This window comes from Hyperolius riggenbachi, chromosome 5, assembly GCF_040937935.1.
Source record: "Hyperolius riggenbachi isolate aHypRig1 chromosome 5, aHypRig1.pri, whole genome shotgun sequence".
NCBI classification, from domain to species: Eukaryota; Metazoa; Chordata; class Amphibia; order Anura; family Hyperoliidae; genus Hyperolius; species Hyperolius riggenbachi.
Window position 1 is genome coordinate 102,121,217 of NC_090650.1, and position 26,947 is coordinate 102,148,163.

The 26,947-nt window shown below is 43.6% G+C and overlaps 1 protein-coding gene across 8 annotated transcripts in view; it reads left to right on the plus strand.

Annotated features, from left to right (window-relative positions):
• CREB5 (cAMP responsive element binding protein 5) overlaps positions 1 to 26,947 on the plus strand; it is an 839,414-nt gene that overhangs the window by 426,266 nt on the left and 386,201 nt on the right. For all 8 annotated transcript variants that reach the window (XM_068236067.1, XM_068236066.1, XM_068236068.1 and 5 more), the window contains one exon: positions 19,730 to 19,899. In XM_068236067.1, the coding sequence (XP_068092168.1) occupies positions 19,730 to 19,899 (170 nt within the window). The remainder of the gene's footprint in view (positions 1 to 19,729; positions 19,900 to 26,947) is intronic.

Genomic DNA, 26,947 nt, shown 5'->3' on the forward strand with positions numbered 1-26,947 from the left:
AATTATTGTAAATACCTTCTGTTTTAAGAAGGCAAATTACACTGATTGTTTCTCCCCATACAGCCATACAGTAAACACTAATGCTTAACCCTGGAAAGTTAAATCAAGTTCCAAACTTCATTTTTTTAAGATTTCCATAAATTGTAATGAAGAACTATTTTTGTCCATAAAAGTTATTAAGCTGTGGCTAATCTTTTAGCGCAGAGAGGAAGTTTTGAGTTTAAAGACAAATTGTTGAAGTGTTGCACCAATCCAATCAGCAGCTTCGTCTGATCAAGGGTTATCCCAATTCCTCAACAAATCATGTAACAATAAAATAGGAAACTTTCTTTACTTTTTTTTTTGTTCAGGATTTACTTAATTACAAGACAGTCTGATAATTTGTGCTGCAACCTACAATCTTCTCAATTAAAGTGGAACTGAAAATAAAAAAAAAAAGCGTTTCACTTACCTGGGGCTTCTGCCAGCCCCTTGCAGCCATCCTGTCCCACGCTGGTTCTCCACTATCCTCCATTCTCCTGTCGCCAGCTATTTTCGGTTTGGTTGACTTGTAAGTCTATGGGCCACTGCACCTGCGCAGCCCTGCCACATGTAGCCTTGGTCACGTTCCCATTCGCAATAGCATCCTGCGCCTGTACGGGGGCACGAGCAAAGGTACGCGTGGCCAGACCTGCGCAGGTGCAGTGGCCCATCAGCGAAACCGAAACTAGCTGGCAGTGGGGGAATGGAGTATTGTAGAGGACTGGTGTGGGACAGGACGGCTACAAGAGGCTGGCAGAAGCCCCAGGTAAGTGAAACTCTTTTTTTTCTGCTTTAACTTCAGTGAAGTGCTATGTTTAACCCTCCTGGCAGTAACGCCAAACGTAGTTAGGGGTAAGCCATGCAGGAGAATTTCTCAGGCCCTGCTGGGCCGATTTGCATAATTTTTTTTTCAACACGCAGCTTGCACTTTGCTAGCTGCGTGTGCACTCCGATCGCCGCCACTCCGCGCCAATTAGCCGCCGATCGCCGCGCCGCCCCCCCCCCCAGACCCCGTGCGCTACCTGGCCAATCAGTGCCAGGCAGCGCTGAGGGGTGGATCGGGACTCCCTTTGACGTCGATGACGTCGGGGACGACGGGGGAAGCCCTAATGGAAATCCCGTTCAGAACAGAATTTCCGGGCGGGCTTGATTGCCGGAGGTGATCGAAGAGGGTGGGGGGATGCCGCTGCACAGCGGCTGTCATGTAGCGAGCCCTAGGCTCGCTACATGATTTAAAAAAAAAGTAATAAAAAATAAACTGCTGCGCTGCCCCCTGGCGGTTTTTAATAGACCGCCAGGAGGGTTAAAGCCTGATTTTAAATGTGTCTTCTATTTTGATTTCAAGATTCATTTGACAGTTCACTAAAAACTAAAAATTAATTAAAAGAAATGTTTTTGGATAGATTTCATTACAATGAAATGTAAAAAATTCCACCTTTTAGAAGAAAAGTAATCTGGGTTTTTTTTCAGATTGTACCTGGTACCTATCCAGTTTCCTTATGTTTATCTCAGAATTAAATATAGTTGAAGTTCTGCAGTGTAACATTGGTTGTAAACGCATTGCTTTGGATGGTGTTAGCGATATCTTATCGTAATGTTTTACCTAATATATACCAAGGTGAAACTCTCAATAGAAACGGCAGTAACATTTCAGTTCACAGGCGAGATTTTTTTGAAATAAAACATATAAAGTGTTTGGAATTGAGCCAGTCTCAATATGTTGCCTGGTTTTTATTACATGAACTGTTTGCATTTCTCATGTTAAGTCGGGGCTTTGCAAAGTCTGCCATGAATTAGACTGTAAGGGACAAAGAAAAAGAATAAAAATGAGAAAGTGTAAATAGTTTTCTCCTTCACTAAGAAAATAAACAAAAACAAAACAAATATATTTCATGTAAATTTTTTGTCTTTTAAAAAAAAAAGGGTGTAAACGATCACAAAACCTAAAGGCGCATACACACTTCATACTTTAGCAAACGACGGGTCCGTCAGACCCTTCCACTGGACAGACGTTCTGCCGACAGTAGGACGTGTGTACAGTCTGTCGGCAGACTGATAACTGAGGCCTGGTGCACACCAGAGGAGTTTTTCTGAGCGTTTTGAGTTTTTAAATCTGCTGCTAATGCTATCCTATGTGTCTGTGCACACTGGAGCAATGAGATTTTGTAAAAAAAACCCATAGCATTACATTGGGAAGAGCTTTTGAAACCTCTAAAAGCTCTTCCCAATGTAATGCTATGGGGTTTTTTACAAAACCTCATTGCTCCAGTGTGCACAGACACATAGGATAACATTAGCAGCAGATGTAAAAACTCAAAACGCTCAGAAAAACTCCTCTGGTGTGCCCCAGGCCTAAGGGCTGGTGCACACCAAAACCCGCTAGCAGATCCGCCAAATGCTAGCAGATTTTTAAACGCTTTTTTTTATTTTTATGAGGCGTTTTGCTAGCGTTTTGCGGATTGCTGCTGCGGTTTTCAGTATAGTAGATTTCATATATTGTTACAGTAAAGCTGTTACTGAACAGCTTCTGTAACAAAAACGCCGGCAAAACCGCTCTGAAGTGCCGTTTTTCAGAGCGGTTTGCGTTTTTCCTATACTTAACATTGAGGCAGAAACGCATCCGAAATCCAAAAAATGCCTCACCCAGGCATTTTTCGTTTCTGCAAAATGCCTGCCGCTCTGGTGTGCACCACCCCATTGAGATACATTGACCAAGCAGATCCGCAGCCGCAAGCGGATCTGAAAACGCCCAAAAAGCCGCTCGGTGTGCACCAGCCCTAAGGCCTGGTGCACACCAGAGGAGTTTTTCTGAGCGTTTTGAGTTTTTAAATCTGCTGCTAATGTTATCCTATGTGTCTGTGCACACTGGAGCAATGAGGTTTTGTAAAAAACCCCATAGCATTACATTGGGAAGAGCTTTTGAAACCTCTAAAAGCTCTTCCCAATGTAATGCTATGGGGTTTTTTACAAAACTGTTTTTTGACAGATCCGCTGAGTATGGCGTGTGTACGCGAGGACCCTTTGGCCTCCTTTTTTTTTTTTTCTCCTCAGTTTTCTCGCAGGAGGTGTTTTCACACCTCATCAATAGAATATATTTTCAAGCTCCCAGCAAACAAAGCAAAACTCAAACGAAGAGATATTACATTTTCAATTGTTAGAGGTTGAAATGTTATTTTGAGGGTAAGATGAAAAATTAACTCATGGGAGAAAACTCAGGAGAAAAAGTTAATTAGGGCCAAATTACATTGCACGATAATGCAACGTGTTATGGAGCACAAACGCCCTGTCCTGATAGTGGGAAAGTTCACGTCTGCATCACAACTCATCATTGCTATCTGTAATCCATTGCATTATGCTTAGAATACACCATGGGTCCATATGCAATTCACTTTTTCACCTAAGTTTTCTCCTAGGTGAAATTTTTACGACTTGTAAATAAAATGCTTTTTACACCAGCAGCAAACAAACGAATACTCAAAATAATTTTGACAGTACTTTTTCACCTACTTTTGGGTACTTTTTCCATAGCAAAGTGCTAAAAAGTTAATTCAAATTTAAGATGAAAAATGATCTCCTTGGAGATATCTCCGGGGAGAGTTTTTTGGCAGATAGGTCCCATTCACACTTGAACGTTTTGCCGGCAATTTCGGCAAAACGCTCAAACGCTAGCGCTTTTGAAAGCGCTAGTGTAATAAAACCCTATGGGCCCGTTCTTACTTGGGCGATTTGCGTTAATCATCGCAAATCGCCCAAAATCGCAAAACGCGTAGCCTGCACCATTTTCAGGCGATTTCCTGGCGATCGCGTTTCAGTGCTATAGAAGCGCTAAACGCGATCGCAGAGAAATCGCTGCACTGTTCAGTGATTTTTCCGCGTGAAATCTCGGAAATATCACTCCGGTAAAACACCGGCAAAAATCACCAGCGTTTTGCACTTCTAAGTGTGAATGGGGCCTTAGATGGCTCGATAGATGGTCTATCTGATTTTGATTGTTTTTCTGATCGATTGCTCATAGAAGTGAATGGAAAATGATCAGAATATCAATCAGACAATTGTTCGACCAGTAAATCTGCCGAAAAAACTCATTGTGTGTTCCCAGCAATGTGGTCTGTGCACTGATCAGTGATCATCAGACCTGTTGTGCAAATACTATGAATTGTTTTACACAATGGCACATACAGTATAGTAATCATATAATTCCACTTTTGACTCGTCTGTCATACCAGGGGCATACCAACAACAAGCCCCCTCATAACACCCCCATCGCAGACACCTTTTTCCCCCTCTCCCCCCACACACACTTGTGGTCAGTCACACACAACACTTCCCCTCCTCCCTTCGCACCTCTTCCTATCTTGTAGAGTTGCTGTATACTTATAGCATAGCAGTGCTGCACACCCGCCTCCTGATGCATGTCATGTGATCAGGAATCGGGCATGCAAGCATAGAGTGTGTGGCTGTTTGGAGAAAGAGTAGATCCGCAGAGCTGGAGCAGGTGACTATTATACTACTGTAAGTTATTCAAAATACTGTATGGAGGTGCTGGACAACTACTAAAGCAATCTTAACGCTACACAAAGGAAATAAAGGCACCTTATGGGGAATGATTATAGGGTTAAAAAAAATGGCTGATCACTGTTGTTTTTATATAAGTGACAATAACAACATCTTCTCAGCTCTCCATCCTCTCCAGATACAGGCATGTGAACATAGGGAGCTAAGCTGAGAAGTGGTGTAACTAAAATAAAACAAGTGTTGCCATCATGACCAGGGTTGCTCGGGTAGTACTTTTTAATACCCGCCTGGATCCGGATCCGGGTACCCAGATATCTGGATCCGATTCGGGTACCCGGATCCGACCTTGCGGATACCCGAGTGAATTCGGGTATCTGACCAAATTACCCGCGGGTACCCGACCTATTCGGGTATCTGGATAGAAAAAACGGAAGTGCCCTTTAAATAGCTTTAAAAAGGGTTTTTAGGGTAAATGATGCATGTAGCATCATTTTTTTTTAAAGGGAAACACTAATTTATTATTTGGTGGACATAAAATGAAAAAAAAAAAAGCTGTCAATTAACATTAGGCCTAGGTTCCAGACAGCGGTCGTGCAGCCCACATTGTGTCCAAAGTCCAATCGCACAACTGGGACATGACAGTTTTCAGCCCAGACACCTCCAAAAAATGACACCGCAATTGTGTTTTGGGTTGAATATAGGTGGTGGTATCAGCAGCAGTGGTCTGTGGCACCGTGGCGGTGGGAGCCAGCGCCAGCTTGCTTCAACCTCTTGAACTCCTCATGCTCAACATCGTGTTTTTTGGCCAGATGAGTGATGAAGCTGAAGGTGCCATACTTGTAGGGGTCACAACCTCTGCTCATCTGTAGTTTGCACACATTGCATATGGCAAACTTGCTGTCCAATGAGGGCAGAGTGAAAAACCGCCAGATTGGGGAGGTGAAGATTCCCCTGTGGCCTGAATGGGATGCTGCGGCTTTTCTCCCTGTGGCGGTTGGGGGTTGAGTGGTGCGGCTGGTTATAACAGCAGAAGGATGTGGTGGGTCCCGCATTCCACGGCCACTGTCTGCAATGCTGACCCTCCGTGCCAAACCCACCGATGCATCCTCCTCCTCAGAGTCAGAGCTGACATCCCCATCCTGTGGATGGTAGTCACGGTCCTTCATCCCATCATCAACATCATACCCCCCCCTCCTCAAAACCCAGAACATCCTCCTCAAACTCCTTGCGGCTAACAGCCCTAAGTTCAATCGTGGCGCCTGGAGCGAAAAGCTCGCTGACTGAGGGTAGGCTGCCCGCTGGGGTCGACACTGACACGGCAGACCTTCTGAGGGTGGCCGTAATGTTGCTCCCTGTCCTCTTGCCCTTGCTGCCCATCCCCCGGCTGCCGGTGCCTGCAGCAGAGCCGGCCTTTGGGGGTGGCAAGTGGGGCAATCGCCCCAGGCCCCGCACCTGAGGAGGCCCCACACCCTCTGCAGTGCTGGGGAGAGCGGGCATAGTTGTTAAAACTCACGTGTCTTCACCGATGCTATTGCTCACAGCTACCATCTAGTTCCTCTCCCAGCATCTGTGTATTGGTAACAGCGCCCCCTGGGATGACGTGACCGCATGTCACCACAGGGGGGCACTGTTACCAATACACAGATGCTGGGAGAGGAACTAGATGGTGGCTGTGACTGAGCAATTGAGCATCGGTGAAGACACGTGAGTTTTAACAACTATGCTCGCTTTCCCCAGCACTGCAGCCACTTTATCTAATCTGTACTGCGGAGCACCTACCTATCTAATGTATACTGCAGGGCTTCTACCTATATAATCTATACTGCAGGGCACCTACCTATATAATCTATACTGCAGGGCTTCTACCTATATAATATATACTGCAGGGCACCTACCTATATAATCTATACTGCGGGGCACTTACCTATCTAACCTATACTGCAGGCTGGCACCTATATAATCTATACTGCGGGGCACCTACCTATCTAATCTATACTGCAGGCTGGCACCTATCTAATCTATACTGCAGGCACCTATCTAACCTATGCTGCAGGCTGGCACCTATCTAATCTATACTGCATGCACTATACTGCAGGCTGGCACCTATCTAATCTATACTGCAGGCACCTTCCTATCTAATCTATACTGCAGGCTGGCACCTATCTAACCTATACTGCAGGCTGGCACCTATCTAATCTATACTGCGGGGCACCTACCTAATCTATACTGCAGGCACCTATCTAACCTATACTGCAGGCTGGCACCTATCTAATCTATACTGCGGGGCACCTACCTAATCTATACTGCAGGCACCTATCTAACCTATACTGCAGGCTGGCACCTATCTAATCTATACTGCAGGCACCTATCTAATCTATACTGCAGGCTGGCACCTATCTAATCTATACTGCGGGGTACCTACCTATCTAACCTATACTGCAGGCTGGCACCTATCTAATCTATACTGCAGGCACCTATCTAATCTATACTGCAGGCTGGCACCTATCTAATCTATACTGCGGGGCACCTATCTAATCTATACTGCAGGCACCTATCTAATCTATACTGCAGGCACCTATCTAACCTATACTGCAGGCACCTATCTAACCTATACTGCAGGCTGGCACCTATATAACCTATACTGCAGGCTGGCACCTATCTAACCTATACTGCAGGCCCCTATCTAATCTATACTGCAGGCTGGCATCTATCTAATCTATACTGCAGGCTGGCACCTATCTATCTAATCTATACTGCAGGCTGGCACCTATCTAATCTATACTGTAGGCTGGCACCTATCTAACCTATACTGCAGGGCACCTATCTAGTCTGTACTGCAGGGCACCACCCTACCTAATCAATACTGCAGGCACCTATCTAATATATACTGTGGGGTACCTGCCTAACTAATCTATACTGCAGGCACCTTCCTATCTAATCTGTACTGCAGGGCACCTACCTGTCTAATCTATACTGCAGTCACCTATCTAATCTATACTGCAGGGTACCTACCTACCTATCTAATCTGTACTGCAGGGCATCTACCTATCTAATCTATACTGCGGGGCACCTACCTATCTAACCTATACTGGAGGCACCTACCTATCTAATCTATACAGAGTGTATGCTTCCACAACGTGTATCCACAGCATTTGTCTGTAGGCCCCGCATATGACACTCGCCCCAGGCCCCGCGTACTCTAAGGCCACCTCTGCCTGCAGACATAGTACAACTTATATGTGATGATGTCACCAGATGATGTGGGGTACTTTTACTTTAATGAAATCGGGGTTGGACTTTAAATCAAATCAGCACGGAGTGACAGACTGCAGAGTAGAGGACAGACAGTGCACACTATATGTCTAACTGTCACACTTACCATGCTCAGCACAGCAGCACTTCAGTAATCTGTAGTAAGCTAACACAGTACTACTCTCTCTAACAACTAACTGCAGTATTAAAGAGAATCTGTATTGTTAAAATCGCACAAAAGTAAACATACCAGTGCGTTAGGGGACATCTCCTATTACCCTCTGTCACAATTTCGCCGCTCCTCGCCGCATTAAAAGTGGTTAAAAACAGTTTTAAAAAGTTTGTTTATAAACAAACAAAATGGCCACCAAAACAGGAAGTAGGTTGATGTACAGTATGTCCACACATAGAAAATACATTCATACACAAGCAGGCTGTATACACTCTTCCTTTTGAATCTCAAGAGATTATTTGTGTGTTTCTTTCCCCCTGAAGCTATCTTCCACTTAAGTGCCAGGCTGTTTCTTCCTGCAGAGTGCAGACAGCTCTGCCTGTATGTAATTCCTCAGTATGTGAAAGCCCAGCCAGCTCAGAGGAGGATTTATCCAGCTTGTAAAAGATAAGAGAGAAGAGAGAAGCTGCTCTAATCTAAATAATACACAGGCAGTGTGCAGAGAGGGGCCTGGAGGGGGGAGATGCATCACAGAACCACAACACTGAAGAACTTGGCAGCCTTCCAGACACAGGCCGACAAGTCTGACAAGAGAGAGATAAGTTGATTTATTACAGAGATGGTGATAGTAGAATGTGCTGCAGTAAGCCAGAACACCTTAGAATAGCTTTTGGAACTTGTAGGATGATAAAAATCAGGATGCAATTTTTGTTACAGAGTCTCTTTAACTATATAATACAATACAATAACACAATAATCCTTTTCCCTAACCTACACTGTCCTGCTGGCCTGCACAGCACACGCAGACACAGACAGGACCTAACTGAGTGAATGAAATCAAACAATTACACTAGCTAGCTAAAAAAAACAATAGAACAAAAGTGTAGTGAAGGTGTTTAGCACTCAAAGCTTTAGGTTTATCACTGTATACAGGCAGAACGTGCTAAGCCAACAGCACTGGAGCAGGTCTGTCAGTGACCAGCCAGCCAGCCACACAAGCAAGGACGATCTGCCTCATCATGCCAGCCCTCCTTATTACACAGGAGGGCTGGCCAGGGTTCCCTTCTGTGATTGGGTGCCAGGGCTTAGGCTGGGAGGCCTCTGATTGGCTCAATGAGGTCAGGTGGGGCTGGCCAGAGTTCACCTCTGTGATTGGTTGCTAGGGCTTCTGCTGGGAGCCCTCTGATTGGCTGGGAGCCCTCTGATTGGCTCAATGACATCATCTCCCTTGTTACAGTACCCAGATCCAGATACCCGTCGGATATCCGCGGGTACCCGCGGGCATCCGGATTATGCGGCCAGATACCCGCATAGAGCTATCCAGATATTGGCCCAGGTATCTGGATCTGGATCTGACCCAGATAGTGTAAAAATGGTCGGGTACCCGGGTTTACCCAGGTACCCGGATCTGGATGAGCATCCCTGATCATGACCTTCACACCCAAGTGTAGCCACAAACACACCTGATCTGCAGTATAGTCCCCTGTATCAGAGGAAAGGAAGGTTTGTAGTTGGGTCCCCTGACAGCTCTGGGCCTCCCTTCCATCGCAGGTGCTGCTCCCTTCTAGTTACACCCCTAAAGCTGAGTGTTCAAAATTGATTCTGTGGGTTTTCTCTTCTCTCCATTGTTGAGGGAATTAGTCTGTAACTGGCTTCTAATGACTATGGCAGATCTTTCTTTGAGTGTAAATCTGTAAAGTAGTGTGGGGAAGAGCAATACCTTCGCTCCGTTTTAAGGGCTGGATCAAATGGACGCTTGGCGGCGATTACTGCTAAACGTCCGGGACTCGTCGGCTAAACGTTCCCATTCAAGTGAATAGGAGCGGTTAGCATCGCGCGGTTACCTCCGATTACCGTTGATTGCACAAACGTGGCATTCCGATCCCGATTTACCGCGTCATTTCAGGTGACCCTAGAAGCTGCATGCGGCTTCTAGGGTCAATTCACCGCCATGTCTTCATGTCCCCTTGTGGGGATGAAAACTGCAGACCGCGACAGGAAGCTCAGCGTCGCCCCTGAACGTGATGACCCAGAGAGGAAAGCTCAAGGATGCCGCCAAGCGTCCGTGTGAACCGGTCCTTAATCGCTATATTTTTTTTTTTTTAGCAATGCCATATACTCATTTTTCTATATAAAGTACACAGAACTCTTTCCCTGCACCTCTTTAATGCAACATTTGTAACTTCTGGTGATCTGTCATTTCTCATATTGTCACTCCAAACTTTTATTCCAAATACTCTTGTTTGACTCCAGACTTGCCGAAGCCCATAAGACGTCCACACTGAAAGCTGTATTTATTTTACTTTCTGCAACTGGTTTTATGCTGTTCAGATATAGCTTTGAGTCTTACGCCTCAGAGGTGTTAAATACATCTTAAATCGTAAAACAAATGTTTGAAATTGTAGGGCTAAATATACAGCCTGACTGCTATTAATAGCTCCATTCTTACTTTTTGTTTGCGGGATCCATTAACCATTTTCTTTCTCTCGTCTCTCTGGAAATTGGCAGACGGAATATGGTTATTATAGTGGACCTGAACTCTTGCATAGGACAGAAGGAAAACAGAGAGAAATGCACCCTGTATGTATTTAGAGAGTTTAGCCTGCCCCCCTCATTTGGAATAAATTCCCTCTCATCTGAAACTAATCACAACTGTAATTTGATCTTTCAGCTGTGTCAGCTGGCTGCCTCGGCAGACCAGCTAATTTGTAAACACAGGGTAATAACCCGCAGGATATTAATGTCTGATTCCATGAAAGCAGAAAGTAGACACACTGCAGATTTATTGACGGATTTGTATAAGCTGTAACAAAGAATTGTTTTTCTTTAAAGGTTATTATGCTGTTGCTTATCTTTTAGAGTAGAGAGGAAGGTCTGAGTTCAGGTCCGCTTTAAAGGGTATATTGAAAAGAATGGTGGTGGGGGGAGACTGGAACTTGAATCTCTTACTAGGCATCCACAAGGATTTTTGTCCTTAAAGCGGATCCGAGATGAAAAAGTAACTATAACAAGCAACTTATATTTATATATATCTTATCTAAAGTTTAGATAGCAAATCTAGCTGCAAACAGCTTCAAAAGTTTATGATCATTTATTGCTGTGATACAATGAGGGCAGCCATGTTTTGTTTGTAAACATTGTCACAGGCAAGCTGATAGCATCTGCAGCCCTCAGCTCAATCCCCTCTCCTTCTCCCTCCTCCCCTCTGGCTCTGAAATCTCTGGCTACTAACCTTCTCCTGCCCAGACTGAGCTCCCATGAGCCCTTGCTACAGTGCCAAGGCTCTCTGAAAAGCTGTGGCCGAGGCTTGTTTAGTTTATAGGGAATTAGAGTATTAAAACAAAACATAAAAAGTATTTGGCTTGAGGAATGCCCTATAAACTATATGAAAGGAACACAATTATGCAATGAGTAAAAGTTTATCTCGGATGCACTTTAAGTTTCCAGGTTTCTGTTACCTACCAGAGCAATGGCAGATGCTGGATACTCTTTGTTCAACTCTTATTGTATTTAATATTTGGGAATGTAAGACTGGAACTTGGATCTTTTATTAGGCATCCACAAGGATTTTTGTCCTTAAAGCGGATTCGAGATGAAAAAGTAACTATAACAAGTAACTTATCTATATATCTTATCTAAAGTTTAAATAGTTTGCACAGCAAATCTAGCTGCAAACAGCTTCAAAAGTTTATGATCTTTTATTGCTGTGATACAATGAGGGCAGCCATGTTCTGTTTGTAAACATTGTCACAGGCAAGCTGATAGCATCTGCAGCCCTCAGCTCAATCTCCTCTCCTCCTCCCTCCTCCCCTCTGCCTCTGAAATATCTGGCTACTAACCTCCTCCTGCCCAGACTGAGCTCCCATGAGCCCTTGCTACAGTGCCAAGGCTCTCTGAAAAGCTGTGGGTGGGGCTTGTTTAGTTTATAGGGAATTAGAGTATTAAAACAAAACATAAAAAGTATTTGGCTTGAGGAATGCCCTATAAACTATATGAAAGGAACACAATTATGCAATGAGTAAAAGTTTATCTAGGATTCACTTTAAGTTTCCAGGTTTCTGTTACCTACCAGACAGGGACGGATGAAGACAAAGTTGCGCCTGGGGCAAGGTCAGGTTTTGGCGCCTAAAGGTCAGGGTTTGGCGCCTAAACTGCCATTTATTTTGCCACCTTTTTAACCACTTGAGGACCTAGGGCTTTACCCCCCTTAAGGACCGGCCACTTTTTTTCCATTCAGACCACTGCAGGTTTCACGGTTTATTGCTTGCTCATACAACCTACCACCTAAATGAATTTTGGCTCCTTTTCTTGTCACTAATAAAGCTTTCTTTTGGTGCTATTTGATTGCTCCTGCGATTTTTACTTTTTATTATATTCATCAAAAAAGACATGAATTTTGGCAAAAAATTGATTTTTTTAACTTTCTGTGCTGACATTTTTCAAATAAAGTAAAATATCTGTATACATGCAGCGCGAAAAATGTGGACAAACATGTTTTTGATAAAAAAAAAACCCATTCAGTGTATATTTATTGGTTTGGGCAAAAGTTATAGCGTTTACAAACTATGGTGCAAAAAGTGAATTTTCCCATTTTCAAGCATCTATGACTTTTCTGACCACCTGACATGTTTCATGAGGGGCTAGAATTCCAGGATAGTATAAATACCCCCCAAATGACCCCATTTTGGAAAGAAGACATCCCAAAGTATTCACTGAGAGGCATAGTGAGTTCATAGAAGATATTACTTTTTGTCACAAGTAAGCGGAAAATGACACTTTGTGACAAAAAAAAAAAAAAGTTTCCATTTCTTCTAACTTGCGTCAAAAAAAAATGAAATCTGCTACGGACTCACCATGCCCCTCTCTGAATACCTTGAAGTGTCTACTTTCCAAAATGGGGTCATTTGTGGGGTGTGTTTACTGTCCTCGCATTTTGGGGGGTGCTAATTTGTAAGCACCCATGTAAAGCCTAAAGTTGCTCATTGGACTTTGGGCCCCTTAGCGCAGTTAGGCTGCAAAAAAGTGCCACACATGTGGTATTGCCGTACTCAGGAGAAGTAGTATAATGTGTTTTGGGGTGTATTTTTACACATACCCATGCTGGGTGGGAGAAATATCTCTGTAAATGACAATTTTTTAATTTTTTTTACACACAATTGTCCATTTACAGAGATCTTTCTCCCACTCAGCATGGGTATGTGTAAAAATACACCCCAAAACACATTATACTACTTCTCCTGAGTACGGCAATACCACATGTGTGGCACTTTTTTGCACCCTAACTGCGCTAAGGGGCCCAAAGTCCAATGAGTACCTTTAGGATTTCACAGGTCATTTTGAGAAATTTCGTTTCAAGACTACTTCTCACGGTTTAGGGCCCCTAAAATGCCAGGACAGTATAGGAACCCCACAAATGACCCCATTTTAGAAAGAAGACACCCCAAGGTATTCCGTTAGTAGTACGGTGAGTTCATAGAAGATTTTATTTTTTGTCACAAGTTAGCGGAAAATGACACTTTGTGAAAAAAACCAATAAAAATCAATTTCCGCTAACTTGTGACAAAAAATAAAATCGTCTATAAACTCACCGTACTACTAACAGAATACCTTGGGGTGTCTTCTTTCTAAAATGGAGTCATTTGTGGGGTTACTATACTGTCCTGGCATTTTAGGGGCCCTAAACCGTGAGGAGTAGTCTTGAAACAAAATTTCTCAAAATAACCTGTGAAATCCTAAAGGTACTCATTGGACTTTGGGCCCCTTAGCGCAGTTAGGGTGCAAAAAAGTGCCACACATGTGGTATCGCCGTACTCGGGAGAAGTAGTACAATGTATTTTGTGGTGTATTTTTACACATACCCATGCTGGGTGGGAGAAATAACTCTGTAAATGGACAATTGTGTGTAAAAAAATCAAAAGATTGTCATTTACAGAGGTATTTCTCCCACCCAGCATGGGTATGTGTAAAAATACACCCCAAAACACATTATACTACTTCTCCCGAGTACGGCGATACCACATGATTGGCACTTTTTTGCAGCCTAGGTGCGCTAAGGGGCCCAACGTCCTAATCACAGGTCATTTTGAGGCATTTGTTTTCTAGACTACTCCTCACGGTTTAGGGCCCCTAAAATGCCAGGGCAGTATAGGAACCCCACAAGTGACCCCATTTTAGAAAGAAGACACCCCAAGGTATTCCGTTAGGTGTATGGCGAGTTCATAGAAGATTTTATTTTTTGTCACAAGTTAGTGAAAAATGACACTTTGTGAAAAAAAAAAATCAATTTCCGTTACCTTTTGACAAAAAAAAAAATCTTCTATGAACTCGTCATACACCTAACAGAATACATTGGGGTGTCTTTTTTCTAAAATGGGGTCAGTTTCTGGGGTTCCTATACCGCCCTGGCATTTTACGGGCCCAAAACCGTGAGTAGTCTGGAAACCAAATGTCTCAAAATGACTGTTCAGGGGTATAAGCATCTGCAAATTTTGATGACAGGTGGTCTATGAGGGGGCGAATTTTGTGGAACCGGTCATATGCAGGGTGGCCTTTTAGATGACAGGTTGTATTGGGCCTGATGGATAGGAGTGCTATGGGGGTGACAGGAGGTGATTGATGGGTGTCTCAGGGGGTGGTTAGAGGGGAAAATAGATGCAATCAATGCACTGGGGAGGTGATCGGAAGGGGGTCTGAGGGGGATCTGAGGGTTTGGCCGAGTGATCAGGAGCCTACACGGGGCAAATTAGGGCCTGATCTGATGGGTAGGTGTGCTAGGGGGTGACAGGAGGTGATTGATGGGTGTCTCAAGGTGTGATTAGAGGGGGGAATAGATGCAAGCAATGCACTGGCGAGGTGATCAGGGCTGGGGCCTGAGGGCATTCTGAGGGTGTGGGCGGGTGATTGAGTGCCCTAGGGGCAGATAGGGGTCTAATCTGATAGGTAGCAGTGACAGGGGGTGATTGATGGGTAATTAGTGGGTGTTTAGGGTAGAGAACAGATATAAACACTGCCCTTGGGAGGGGATCTGCGGGCGAACTATTGGTGTGGGTGGGTGATCAGATTGCCCGCAAGGGGCAGGTTAGGGGCTGATTGATGAGTGGCAGTGACAGGGGGTGATTGATGGGTGGCAGTGCCAGGGGGTGATTGATGGGTGGCAGTGACAGGGGGTGATTGATGGGTGATTGACAGGTGATCAGTGGGTTATTACAGGGAAGAACAGATGTAACTAATGCACTGGCGAATTAATAAGGGGGGGTCTGAGGGCAATCTGAGCGTATAGGCGGGTGATTGGGTGCCCGCAAGGGGCAGATTAGGGTCTGATCTGATGGGTAACAGTGACAGGTGGTGATAGGGGGTGATTGATGGGTAATTAGTGGGTAATTAGTGGGTGTTTAGAGGAGACAATAGATGTAAACACTGCGCTTGGGTTATGATCTGATGTCGGATCTGCGGGCGATCTATTGGTGTGGGTGGGTGATCAGATTGCCCGCAAGGGGCAGGTTAGGGGCTGATTGATGGGTGGCAGTGACAGGGGGGTGATTGATGGGTGGCAGTGACAGGGGGTGATTGATGGGTGATTGACAGGTGATCAGTGGGTTATTACAGGGAAGGACAGATGTAAATAATGCCCTGGCGAATTGATAAGGGGGGGGGGGGGGTCTGAGGGCAATCTGAGCGTGTAGGCGGGTGATTGGGTGCCCGCAAGGGGCAGATTAGGGTCTGATCTGATGGGTAACAGTGACAGGTGGTGATAGGGGGTGATTGATGGGTAATTAGTGGGTGTTTAGAGGAGAGAATAGATGTAAACACTGCGTTTGGGTGGTGATCTGATGTCGGATCTGCGGGCGATCTATTGGTGTGGGTGGGTGATCAGATTGCCCGCAAGGGGCAGGTTAGGGGCTGATTGATGGGTGGCAGTGACAGGGGGTGATTGATGGGTGGCAGTGACAGGGGGTGATTGATGGGTGATTGACAGGTGATTGACAGGTGATCAGTGGGTTATTACAGGGAAGAACAGATGTAAATATTGCACTGGCGAATTGATAAGGGGGGGTCTGAGGGCAATCTGAGCGTGTAGGCGGGTGATTGGTTGCCCGCAAGGGGCAGATTAGGGTCTGATCTGATGGGTAACAGTGACAGGTGGTGATAGGGGGTGATTGATGGGTGATTGATGGGTAATTAGTGGGTGTTTAGAGGAGAGAATAGATGTAAACACTGCGTTTGGGTGGTGATCTGATGTCGCATCTGCGGGCGATCTATTGGTGTGGGTGGGTGATCAGATTGCCCGCAAGGGGCAGGTTAGGGGCTGATTGATGGGTGGCAGTGACAGGGGGTGATTGATGGGTGATTGACAGGTGATTGACAGGTGATTGACAGGTGATCAGGGGGGATAGATGCATACAGTACACAGGGGGGGGGGGGGGTCTGGGGAGAATCTGAGGGGTGGGGGGGTGATCAGGAGGGGGCAGTGGGCAGGGGGGAGATAAAAAAAAAAATAGCGTTGACAGATAGTGACAGGGAGTGATTGATGGGTGATTAGGGGGGTGATTGGGTGCAAACAGGGGTCTGGGGGGTGGGCAGGGGGGGGGGGTCTGAGGGGTGCTGTGGGCGATCTGGGGCAGGGGGGGGGGGAATCAGTGTGCTTGGTGCAGACTAGGGTGGCTGCAGCCTGCCCTGGTGGTCCCTCGGACACTGGGACCACCAGGGCAGGAGGCAGCCTGTATAATACCCTTTGTAAACATTACAAAGTGTATTATACACTTTGTATGCGGCGATCGCGGGGTTAACATCCCGCCGGCGCTTCCGTATAGCCGGCGGGATGTTGCGGCGGGCGAGCGGTGACAGGCGCCGGCGGAGGATCGCGTCACGGATGACGCGATCGCTCCGCCCATGCCCCTACAAGGACCGCCGCCTTTGGGCATGAGCTGGTCCTTGCGGGGTCCACTTCCCGGCCGCCTCTGTGCGTTAGGCGGTCGGGAAGTGGTTAAGAATTCAACAAACTGCGCCTGGGGCAAGATACCCGCTTGCCCCCCCCCTAGATCTGTCCCTGCTACCAGAGCAATGGCAGATGCTGGATACTCTTTGTTCAACTCTTATTGTATTTAATATTTGGGAATGTAGACACAAAAGGTTCTGTTCTTTGTTTAGCAATAAAAATCTACAGTGGGTCAGAACAGAGTTGGCATGCATGACTGGCAAAACACTGCAGTTGTCCTTGAGAGGTATCAGAAGACAATGGGGTATTTTTTCTCACCACACTCTACCTGTAACTGGTGGTGTGTGTGTGTGTTTATGTGTGTGTGTGTGTGTGTGTGTGCGTGTGTGTGTGTTTATGTGTGTGTGTGTGTGTGTGTGTGTGTGTGTGTGCGTGTGTGTGTGTTTATGTGTGTGTGTGTGTGTTTGTGTGTGTGTGTGTGTGTGTGTTTATGTGTGTGTGTGTGTGTGTGTGTGTGTGTGTGTGTGCGTGTGCGTGTGTGTGTGTTTATGTGTGTTTGTGTGTGTTTGTGTGTGTGTGTGTGTGTGTGTGTGTGAGTTTATGTGTGTTTGTGTTTGTGTGTGTGTGTTTATGTGTGTGTGTGCGCGTGTGTGTGTGTGTGTTTATGTGTGTGTGTGTGTGTGTGTGTGTTTGTTTGTGTGTGTGTGTTTGTTTGTGTGTGTGTGTGTGTTTGTGTGTGTGTGTGTGTGTTTATGTGTGTGTGTGCGTGTGTGTGTGTGTGTGTGTCCAGCAAGGTTACTACACCCGAACACCTTCTTTATTGCACAAACAGCTTAAAGCAAAGTAACAATTTTGGGAAAGCCTCATCCTCTATTAAAAGTTAGAGTTAGTGCTCAAATAAATCCACAAAGCATATATACCCTGTGTCGGGATTTGGAATTACAGTTGTCATGATAAACAAAATCAGGAAGTAAACAAAGTATAAAGCCATATACTTATCTGGAAATCAGACTGTCCATATACATTTTGAATATCTTCAGTATAGCAGTGAGGTCCTTAACAAAGTGTCCTAGAAAAAGATGACAAAAAGAGTGCAAATCTCTATGTAAAGTAGAGATGTAGTGTAAAGTCCCTATTTAACGCCTTATGGCATAAGGTTCCTAGTCAGTGGATCCAGTTGACGTCCTTTTGTTAGTGACCCAGTCACACCATCTTCTAAGCTTGAGGATATCATCAGTGACCATAAACTTCAGGTCAGTGTCTACATGCGCCTCCTCCAGACAATTTCTGACCGCTGGTAATTCACTCTGCCAGGAACAGGTAGAATATCTACGATTTGCAAATCTTTTCCTAGCTTTCTGGATCATTTCACCTACATACCAGAACCTAAGCAGCAAAGAACGTACACAACATAGGCATTCTGATGTGTAATATAATGTTTTATCTCAAAATGAGTGTGCCCTCCTACATTTTCAAAAAAATAAGTAATTTATCACATTTACTAACGGAAACACATGCAAAACAATCAAGGCATTTATGACGCAAAAGTGTCCATCTTTCTTACATGGCTGTAGATAGTCAAGTTGGTCCACTTTAATCAGTCTCGATCCAATGCTTGGAATACAGGAAACATAAATTCTTCCACCTCCAGATAAATGTCCTTCTAAATATTCCAATGTCTCTAGATACAAGACTAAACTCTATTGGACAATTAGTGATACTCTCACAAATGTAAGCCACTGTCCAATACATTTGTATACCTTCTGTACACTATCAATGCATACAATTCCTGCTATATTAGTTATGTGAGAGTTGTTACAAGTTGTTGTTCATCCAACCTGTTGTCATCTCTCATTTGGTATTGGAACTATAAGAAGTTCCTAGTGCAGGTTTGCTGTCATTAGAATATATTCTCAGTCAGGGCAGCATGCACAACACCTGGTTTAGCGGAACAACTGTTAATGTATATACTTGAGTATAAGCCTAATTTTGGGCCCACAAAAGTGGAGGTCTCTGCTTATATTTGAGTGTCTACTCTTGAGTAACCCTCACAGTGCCCCCACTACATGCACAGCGGTGCATCATTTGAGGTAGACCACACTCTTGACATTTCCATTGGAGATCCCAGGTAACCTCATCTTGAGTTGTAGCCTTGGAAGGCATACAGGTACAGTGTCTACTGATTGGTGAGAATCCTTGCATTCCTATGTCAAGTTTTAGATATATGACTATGTAAGCCTATGTTCTGGCTTATTATTGCAATCTGCTGCGTTTATGCTGCTTTTCCAATATATGGTTGTGGCTGACCATGGCTGAGTGGCGTAGGTGTTGTTTTGCCACCCCCGGCTTATACCCGGGTCAAACAATTTTTCCAGGTTTTAAAGGTAAAAGTTGGGGGTCGGCTTATACTCGAGTAACTACAGTATTTATTACCGTAAATCATATTTGACCTTCTGTTGTGTTAAGTGGTCACAGAGACAGGGTAACTGAAACTAGGTTTATTTACAAGATTTACCAACTCTCTACATAAGCAGCACCTTTACTCTGTGTATCTAGCCAGAGCAGAAAACTGGAACCAACAATCCACAACAGTCTAGATAATCTTATGCAGTAGTACAGTAGAACAGTGATATCTACAGGCCAGATGTAGGAATACCACACCATCCTTCCTGAATGTGTCAGAAGCTCTGCATTCCAGCTACTACATAGCAGACACCACAGTGCCCCAGCTAATCCCCACAGTTACCAAAAGGGCTGTAATAACACATTACCTGTGGCTTGTACACTCAATCAATACTGTCCATCTGACTACTTGCACTTTATTTTGTCTGCAGAGCATCACCCTGCATAATGCAGTTGGAGGAATGTCGGGACCAGTGTCACACCAGCTACCCAATTCGAGAATGCCAAATCATGACACCAGCGTTGTAATTCAGCAAGCAATGCCATCTCCTCAATCCAGCTCAGTCATCACACAGGCACCTTCCACAAATCGCCAGATTGGGTAGGACGACAAATCTCTTTCTCATTGTGGGTTATTTTCAATGTTGCTCATCGCAGATCACGTGTAATGTTGTTTAGAGCTGCAATTTGTTGCTGTCTGCTGAAATATGTCAACTTGAATGGTAATTTTATTGTCCATCTGGCTTTGCCTTAGCTTGCCTTGGAACAGGCTATTAGGACTTCTTTTTACTCGTTATCAAAGCTAAAGATTTGCAATTTGCACTTCAAAATGAAAACTATTGAAATCAATCATACAAATGGGTGTGGCTCTTTTCCTGCATGTGAAATATGAGTGATTTGCTGATATAATATTTTTTGTTCATAAAAATTAATCTGTTAAGGCAAAGAGCAAATATGAATTGTCTCGTGTTCAGTACTAGTCTTCATTTGAGTATTTTGGGTCATCAGTTCGTCTTGGAGATAGATATGTTGCAATTACTTGAAATTGTTTGCCATATTTTAACACAAGGGCTTATCTGGTACTTTTGGCATTTTCTTTTGTGAGTTGCCTGTGCTGTACACACAGGAACATTCCACCTTCATATAAATTCCATTAGAGTCTGATCTCATTAATACTCAGAGGGGCCTCTCCCTGTTAAGCATCAGTGGGAATCAGCGCAAACTGTTGTGATCTTTGGTGTCAGGTATATTCATGACAAGTTTGAAGTGATTTTTAGTGGCTAGGATTGTTTGTGAGCCATATTTACAGGGAGAAGAACTGAAGAAATCTGTACATCTAAATATGCGTAATGCTGAATATGTAGCTGCCTGCATGCACATATAAAAGAATAAACAAAATACTAATCCAATCTTTTTCATTTTGCTGTGATCATGTTCTTGACAGAAAAATGCTGTTACCTCTGTAGAATTGGGATCAACCACTGTTCACATAAGGATGATTTCTTGATAATGATTCACACTTTTATGCCAGTCGACATATTCCCTGATTCCCTCATACTTGTATTTGAGTTAGTGTTGTAGAAAACTTTACTAAAAATGATGTTTCACAGAGTTTAGTGCTAGTAAATACCATGATTGGATTATTATTGCGCTGTTATTATTCTGCTATTGTTATTCTTTGTTTACTACATTAAAGTATAGTAACAGTATTCCAAAGCTTTTTTTTTGTTTTTGTTTACCTCTGCACCCTGAATAAGATAAAGATAACTTATTTATGATGAAAATAAAGTGGCCCCAAATCACCATTAGGTGGCCTTAACTGCTTTCTGTGAGAGTATCTTGTGTTCGCTCCGGTGCTCCAGGATCCTATTTTTCCCCTCACCACTTGGTTCCATTCTAATGAAAATGTATATTTTTTTTCCTTTTTCCTTTCCAGTCTTATATTTAGGTCTAAAGGTGGCCTTACACTGACAGATTTGCAGCAGATTCAACCAACAGATAGATTTCTGTCAGATGCCTGTTAGGTGGAATCTGATGTGTACCACACACTAGCAACAGATTTCCAATAGATTTCAGAATGAACTCTATTGGAAATCTATCTAAATGCATCATTGGATAATTAGATCCAATGCAACTCTATGGGTAATCGATCAGCTGCCAGCAGCACAAATCGCTAGATTTGAAAGAATTGAGTTCTAGTCGATCGATTCTATAGAATCGATTGATCGATGGCTGAAATCAACCAGTGTATGGGCCCCTTAGCTCTACATGACTTAATGGACTTAAGCAAACCAGATTTGTCTATCAGCCACTCCCTTTGAAAGACTTTGGAATGGGCATAGACTAGTCATAGCTTTATGACCCAGATCTATACATGCTAACCCTTCTTTTTATTTTTTCCTTTATCCTTCAGTTTTTACCAGAATCTAGTTCTTCTCCAGCAAATCTTATCTTATCTTTATGTGGACAAAGTATTTCAATTTTATTTTAAAACTTGTAGGGAGGAATCTAAAAAATATTTTTTTTTGTTCAGCACTGACTGACTAGCTCTTGCAGTCCAAGAAATTCTCAAATTCTCCAACATTAAAGAAGCAGCATTTTTTTTTTAAACTTATGGGCCCTTATTAAATTCACTTTTTCTCCTCGGAGATAATTTTTCATCTTCTGTTTAAAATAACTTTTCAGCACTCTGCAATTAAAAAAGTACCAGAAGGTTAAAACGTACTGTTAAAATGATTGCATTTTCTTACTTGCTGGTGGCTTAGTAGGCATTTTATTAATATGTTGTGAAAATATCACCTTAGAGAAAAAGTGAATTGAATAAGGGCCATGGTCTTGTTTATGGTGCCCGAAACTTGTACAATAAAAATGTTTGATTTTCCAGTTTATTCAACCAAAAAGCTTGAGTTCAATGAAAGACGAAAATAATATTGTTTTTCAATGAAGAAAAATGATTATGCCATATTTTTTTTAATAAAAATCAGATCGGGCATGTTGGAAAAATCTTCGGAATAATCGAACAAAATTATCTAATAAAAAAAAAATGTATCATTCATGTATTATTATTATGATTGATTTATAAAGCGCCAACATATTCCATGGTGCTGTACCATTCATGTATGGGCAACATAAGAGTACATTTCTCACAGCTATGTATTACTACTAGAAACACCACATTCAGAAAGTGGGCTACCATCTGGCATACCATTTAATATAGTCTTGTTTTCCTGCTCTTTCTTTACTGTCCATACAATTATCCTACTTGCTGTTGTCCCAAAGTAATGCCATCTGTGTAAAAATCACAAGTCTCAACAGCACAGAATACAGGAAACTCTTACGGCTTGTTCACGCTCCAGGCGTTTTTGGCTTTCTTTCACCCGCGTGCAGTTTTTAAAAACGCCCCCCGACTGCGTGGACAATGAATGTCTATGAGAAAGTTCATATAGCGCTTGTCATGTGCTGTGCGAATAGCAAAGCAGTGCGTGTACCATTTTCGGGGTGATTCCGCCTCAAAGGAAAGTATAGGAGCAACGCAAAACGCTCACAAAATCGCTTTGTGCAGTGATTGCATTCACGTTTTTTAAGAATAAATACGTTGTATTTATTATTTTACGGGTCAAAGAGTTCACTTCCTCACTTGCGTCAGGGAGTGAATTACAAAACCGCTCAGAAAAACTGCTTAGAAAACCGCAAAGCACAAAAACGAATCGCCCACCCAAGCGTCAGGAATCAGAAAAAAAAGACGCCTAGAAAAAAAGCCCAACACGGATGGACACGCGAGCCGAACGTAATGTGAACAAGGCCTTAAAGTGAGGATTATTTTTTTCTTTTCTGTTTACACTGAATAAAAAAAATACCTTTACTGCTTTGTTTTCTCACCCTTATCAATAAAATTAGTGATCAAAAGACAATAGGGTAAGCTTAGCGGTGTGGACGCTTCTGGAAACAAGTCTTCTATGTAAAGTCTGCTATTATATAATTTATATTAAGAAAAACAAAAGTTTTCTTTCCTAAAACAGAAAGAATTTGCGATAATTCAGGTTGGAGTGAGCTTGAGATGTCTCCCAGAGCAACACTACTGAATATATGCAAAGTAACCATTGTATATTAACCATAATTTATATGACTTATATAGAACTGAGCCATTATAAAGTGCTCAGAGTATGTTGAGCAATTCACATCGCTCACTGTATCTCAAAGGGGAGCACAATCTAATGGGCCCAACACAGCCTACAATCAGTTTCTGGTTCCAGTGTGCTTCAGGCTTGTCTGAAGAAAACCCCGACAAACCCAAGATACCAACTTCATGCAGACGTTGTTGGTGAGAATTGGACTCAGAGCTCTAGGCAAGGTAAGATTGCTAACCACTGCACCATTGAGCGTGATTCATGAAATTGCTGTAATATTACCATGCATACACATCAATATTGTTGTGTGTGCACGTAACTACTGCAAGATACGCTCGTAGCATGAATGCAGTACTCCATTAGCATGGCCACTATTATGGTAACAATTATGAGGTGACTAAGCAATTTCTGACATAATCATTTGAAATCTGAAGATGATTGCCATCAGATTCTCCTGTTGAGTTATGGCGGTCTTTTGAGTGACGGGAAGACTAAGTTCTGTCAGAAGATCAATATCAGTGTGCAGCTGAATTGTTGATAACTCGGAACATCAGCAGACGGCCATAAATCTTCATACCCTACCTCACGAGAAGTATTATAAAAACTATCATGGAAAACAAACTGCAGATACCATCAGCTGCAGGACTGTCAGACATAAAGTACATAGTCTTCACCCTCGCTCTCATCTGTGTGATCACATGACACATTATTTTTGTATGTGCTCTCCATGCTGGGATGGAGGTATTTAGAACTGAAGGGCAGGCACTGATGGGTATCAAAGTGGTTCTTGATAGCATCAGCTCACATGATGTCAACATTTCCTTTATTTTCCCCTGACTCCGTCAGAGCTGTTACAAACAGGATTATGAATTTGAGAGACTTATGAGTTTTCCTATTTGCCATAGGAGGATAAGTAAAAATAAAAAATGTGAGCCTTTTGAAAACGTATGCCTCAAAACAGTTGTAACATGAGCATGAAAGGCAAGAGAACTTGGACGGACTTGCTTTCATTTCCATTCCCTCCCAGAACACATTAAAACCAAAACATTTGGGAATAAGTAGTATACTAATTTTTTCAAACATGAATTTCTTAGTGGTTCCCCTGGGAGTGGATCTTTTAACATACATTTCATATTAAGGATTGCACATTATACTTTGTATAGCGACATATTGTAGTAATATTCAGATTTTATCATGGCCTCAAATATTTAAGTGTCAAAGTATGGCCAAGCCACCTGCAAATGTTTGAGATGGCTGTTTTCCAATCCAAACAGCCAGCAGTAATGAAAAGTCTTCTTTCAGGCTAGGCGCTGCGCTGTGCTCCAGCAGGGGACTGGGATCCACCTGTGCCCACGCACGGCTCCGAGCGTCGGGGAGTGGTGAAGTGTTCACAGATGGGGCTCTCCTGGGGCTACTGTCATCTTTCTCCTCCGCCTTCCTTTTAACTTACATTTGCGTTCCTGTCTGCAGATACAGCCCTCAACCATCGTGCCATTCATGCATCGCCCTGGTAACCATTCACAGTATTAAACTCTAAATCCAAGGATCCTGGAAAATACCATAATATTAAGGGAAATTATGGAGAAGGATTAGCTGGAAGCAACGCCTCTCTCAAATAAAACCTTTGGGCATTATAAAGCTGCATATGGAGAGCAGGAGTAAAACTGCTGCCTGAAAGCAATGAAAAAATCACGGTAAAGTTTAATAAGGTGTTCTCCTGTCAAAATGTGAAAAGCCTAGGAATAAATCAAATACAAAACAAATGGCAGCTTAATCACACCTCTGTAAAGTATTCAGAGACGATTGGCAAAATGTGTGCGGAGCTGGAGCAGAATTCTTTCAGTTGTCATTTTCCTCTGCTATAGAAACCCCTGAATTGTGTATTTCTCTGTTATTATAACTTTACAAGGCATAAGCCCACCCATTTAAAACGGGCGCTAGGGCTCAGCCGTGACCCCCCTCATCACCACCTTGCTCATGCCGCAAGCCGCATTCGGCCGCGCTCAGGTTCCCCCTGCACTAGTCCTCCTGCTCTCCAACGTCCGCCCGCATGCCACAAAAGGGCAGTAGCGCAAAAGCACTGACACAGGGACAGGAGAGGAGGCAGGGACACAGGTATTTTATTATAGAGGATATTTCTTTAAAGAGAAAGCCTCACACTTACCTAAGGAGAAGGAAGTCTCTGGATCCTAAGGAGGCTTTCCTCGCTGTCATCTGGTCCCCATTCCTGCTCGTGGACCCCCCAGCTGATGATTACCACTGTAAATATTTTTTCAGTATTTATCGTTTGCACTGATTTCAGCTTCACCCCACGCCTTTTTAATATCGTTGTTTTACCATATTTATTAGTCTAACAGAGATATTCATGAAGAAAACAATAAAAAAACATTGGTATATACAATATTTTGCAATTTTGGCTTCACCCTGTGCCTTGCTGGGTATAGGTGTCTTCAGTATAGGTAGGTATAGGTGCCTTCACTAGGTAGGTGCCTTCAGTATAGGAAGCTGGGTATAGGTGCCTCCAGTATAGGTAGCTAGGGATAGGTGCCCAGGTGCCATTAATATAATCACTTACCTTGCTCGAGCGTCAGTGTCTGGGGCTTGTCCTGGTCTCCCCTCATTCAGCTGCAGGGCTGATGAGCATGTTGGCGGCTGAGGGAGCGCTCTGGCGGGCAGCGTGAATGCATGCGTGTGTGTTGTGCCCGGCGCTGCCCCCAGCCATGAGGTTGTGTCATGGCAGAACAGCCCCTGGCCTCTCTTCAGCCGCATCGCCTCTCTCCTCCCTGCCTTCCGATTGGCCATACGGCCGCGATCTACCAGATAGGCGGTTGAGATCTCTCGGTAGATTGCGATTGACCTATTGGGCAGCCCAGCTCTAAAGCACTATGTAAATGCACAGTAATAATTATAATAATAGCTGGACCAGTGTTGATAACATTCCAATAATTAATGTGGCCTAAGCCTATCTTGTTCTGTATATTGTTCAAACCACACGTCGACTTACTATCTACTATCTTACTATCTGTTGTTTCCATGTAAAGAACATTTCCCTCATCCACCCCTTTCTCTCCCAGGATGCCACCAAACTCCCTGTGCATGCCTTCATTGTTTCATATTGAAGGCCATTACTGCAACTCCCTTCTCTGTGGCTCTGCTCCTGTCCATTATGAACTCCGTGGCATGACTTCTCCTCACGCTCCTCCAATGCTAATATGCTCTGTCAGTCCCTGCACTGGCTGCCTATCACCCAAAGGACATAATTCAAGATTCTAACTCGCTTCTCCATATATTAGCTACATTTGTCTCTAGAAACCACCCTGCACGTAGTTTCCACTGTTGTAACAACAAACTCCTTTTCTGTTTTCTAGTTACCTTTTCTTATTCTCACATAAAAGACTTCTCTTGAATCTCCCCACTTTTCTGGAATCCCCTTTTACAGTCCGTTTGTCACTCACCCACTCTGACTATTTTTAGAGAGAACCTGAATACTCAACTCTCTAGACAAGCATATAATCTCACCAA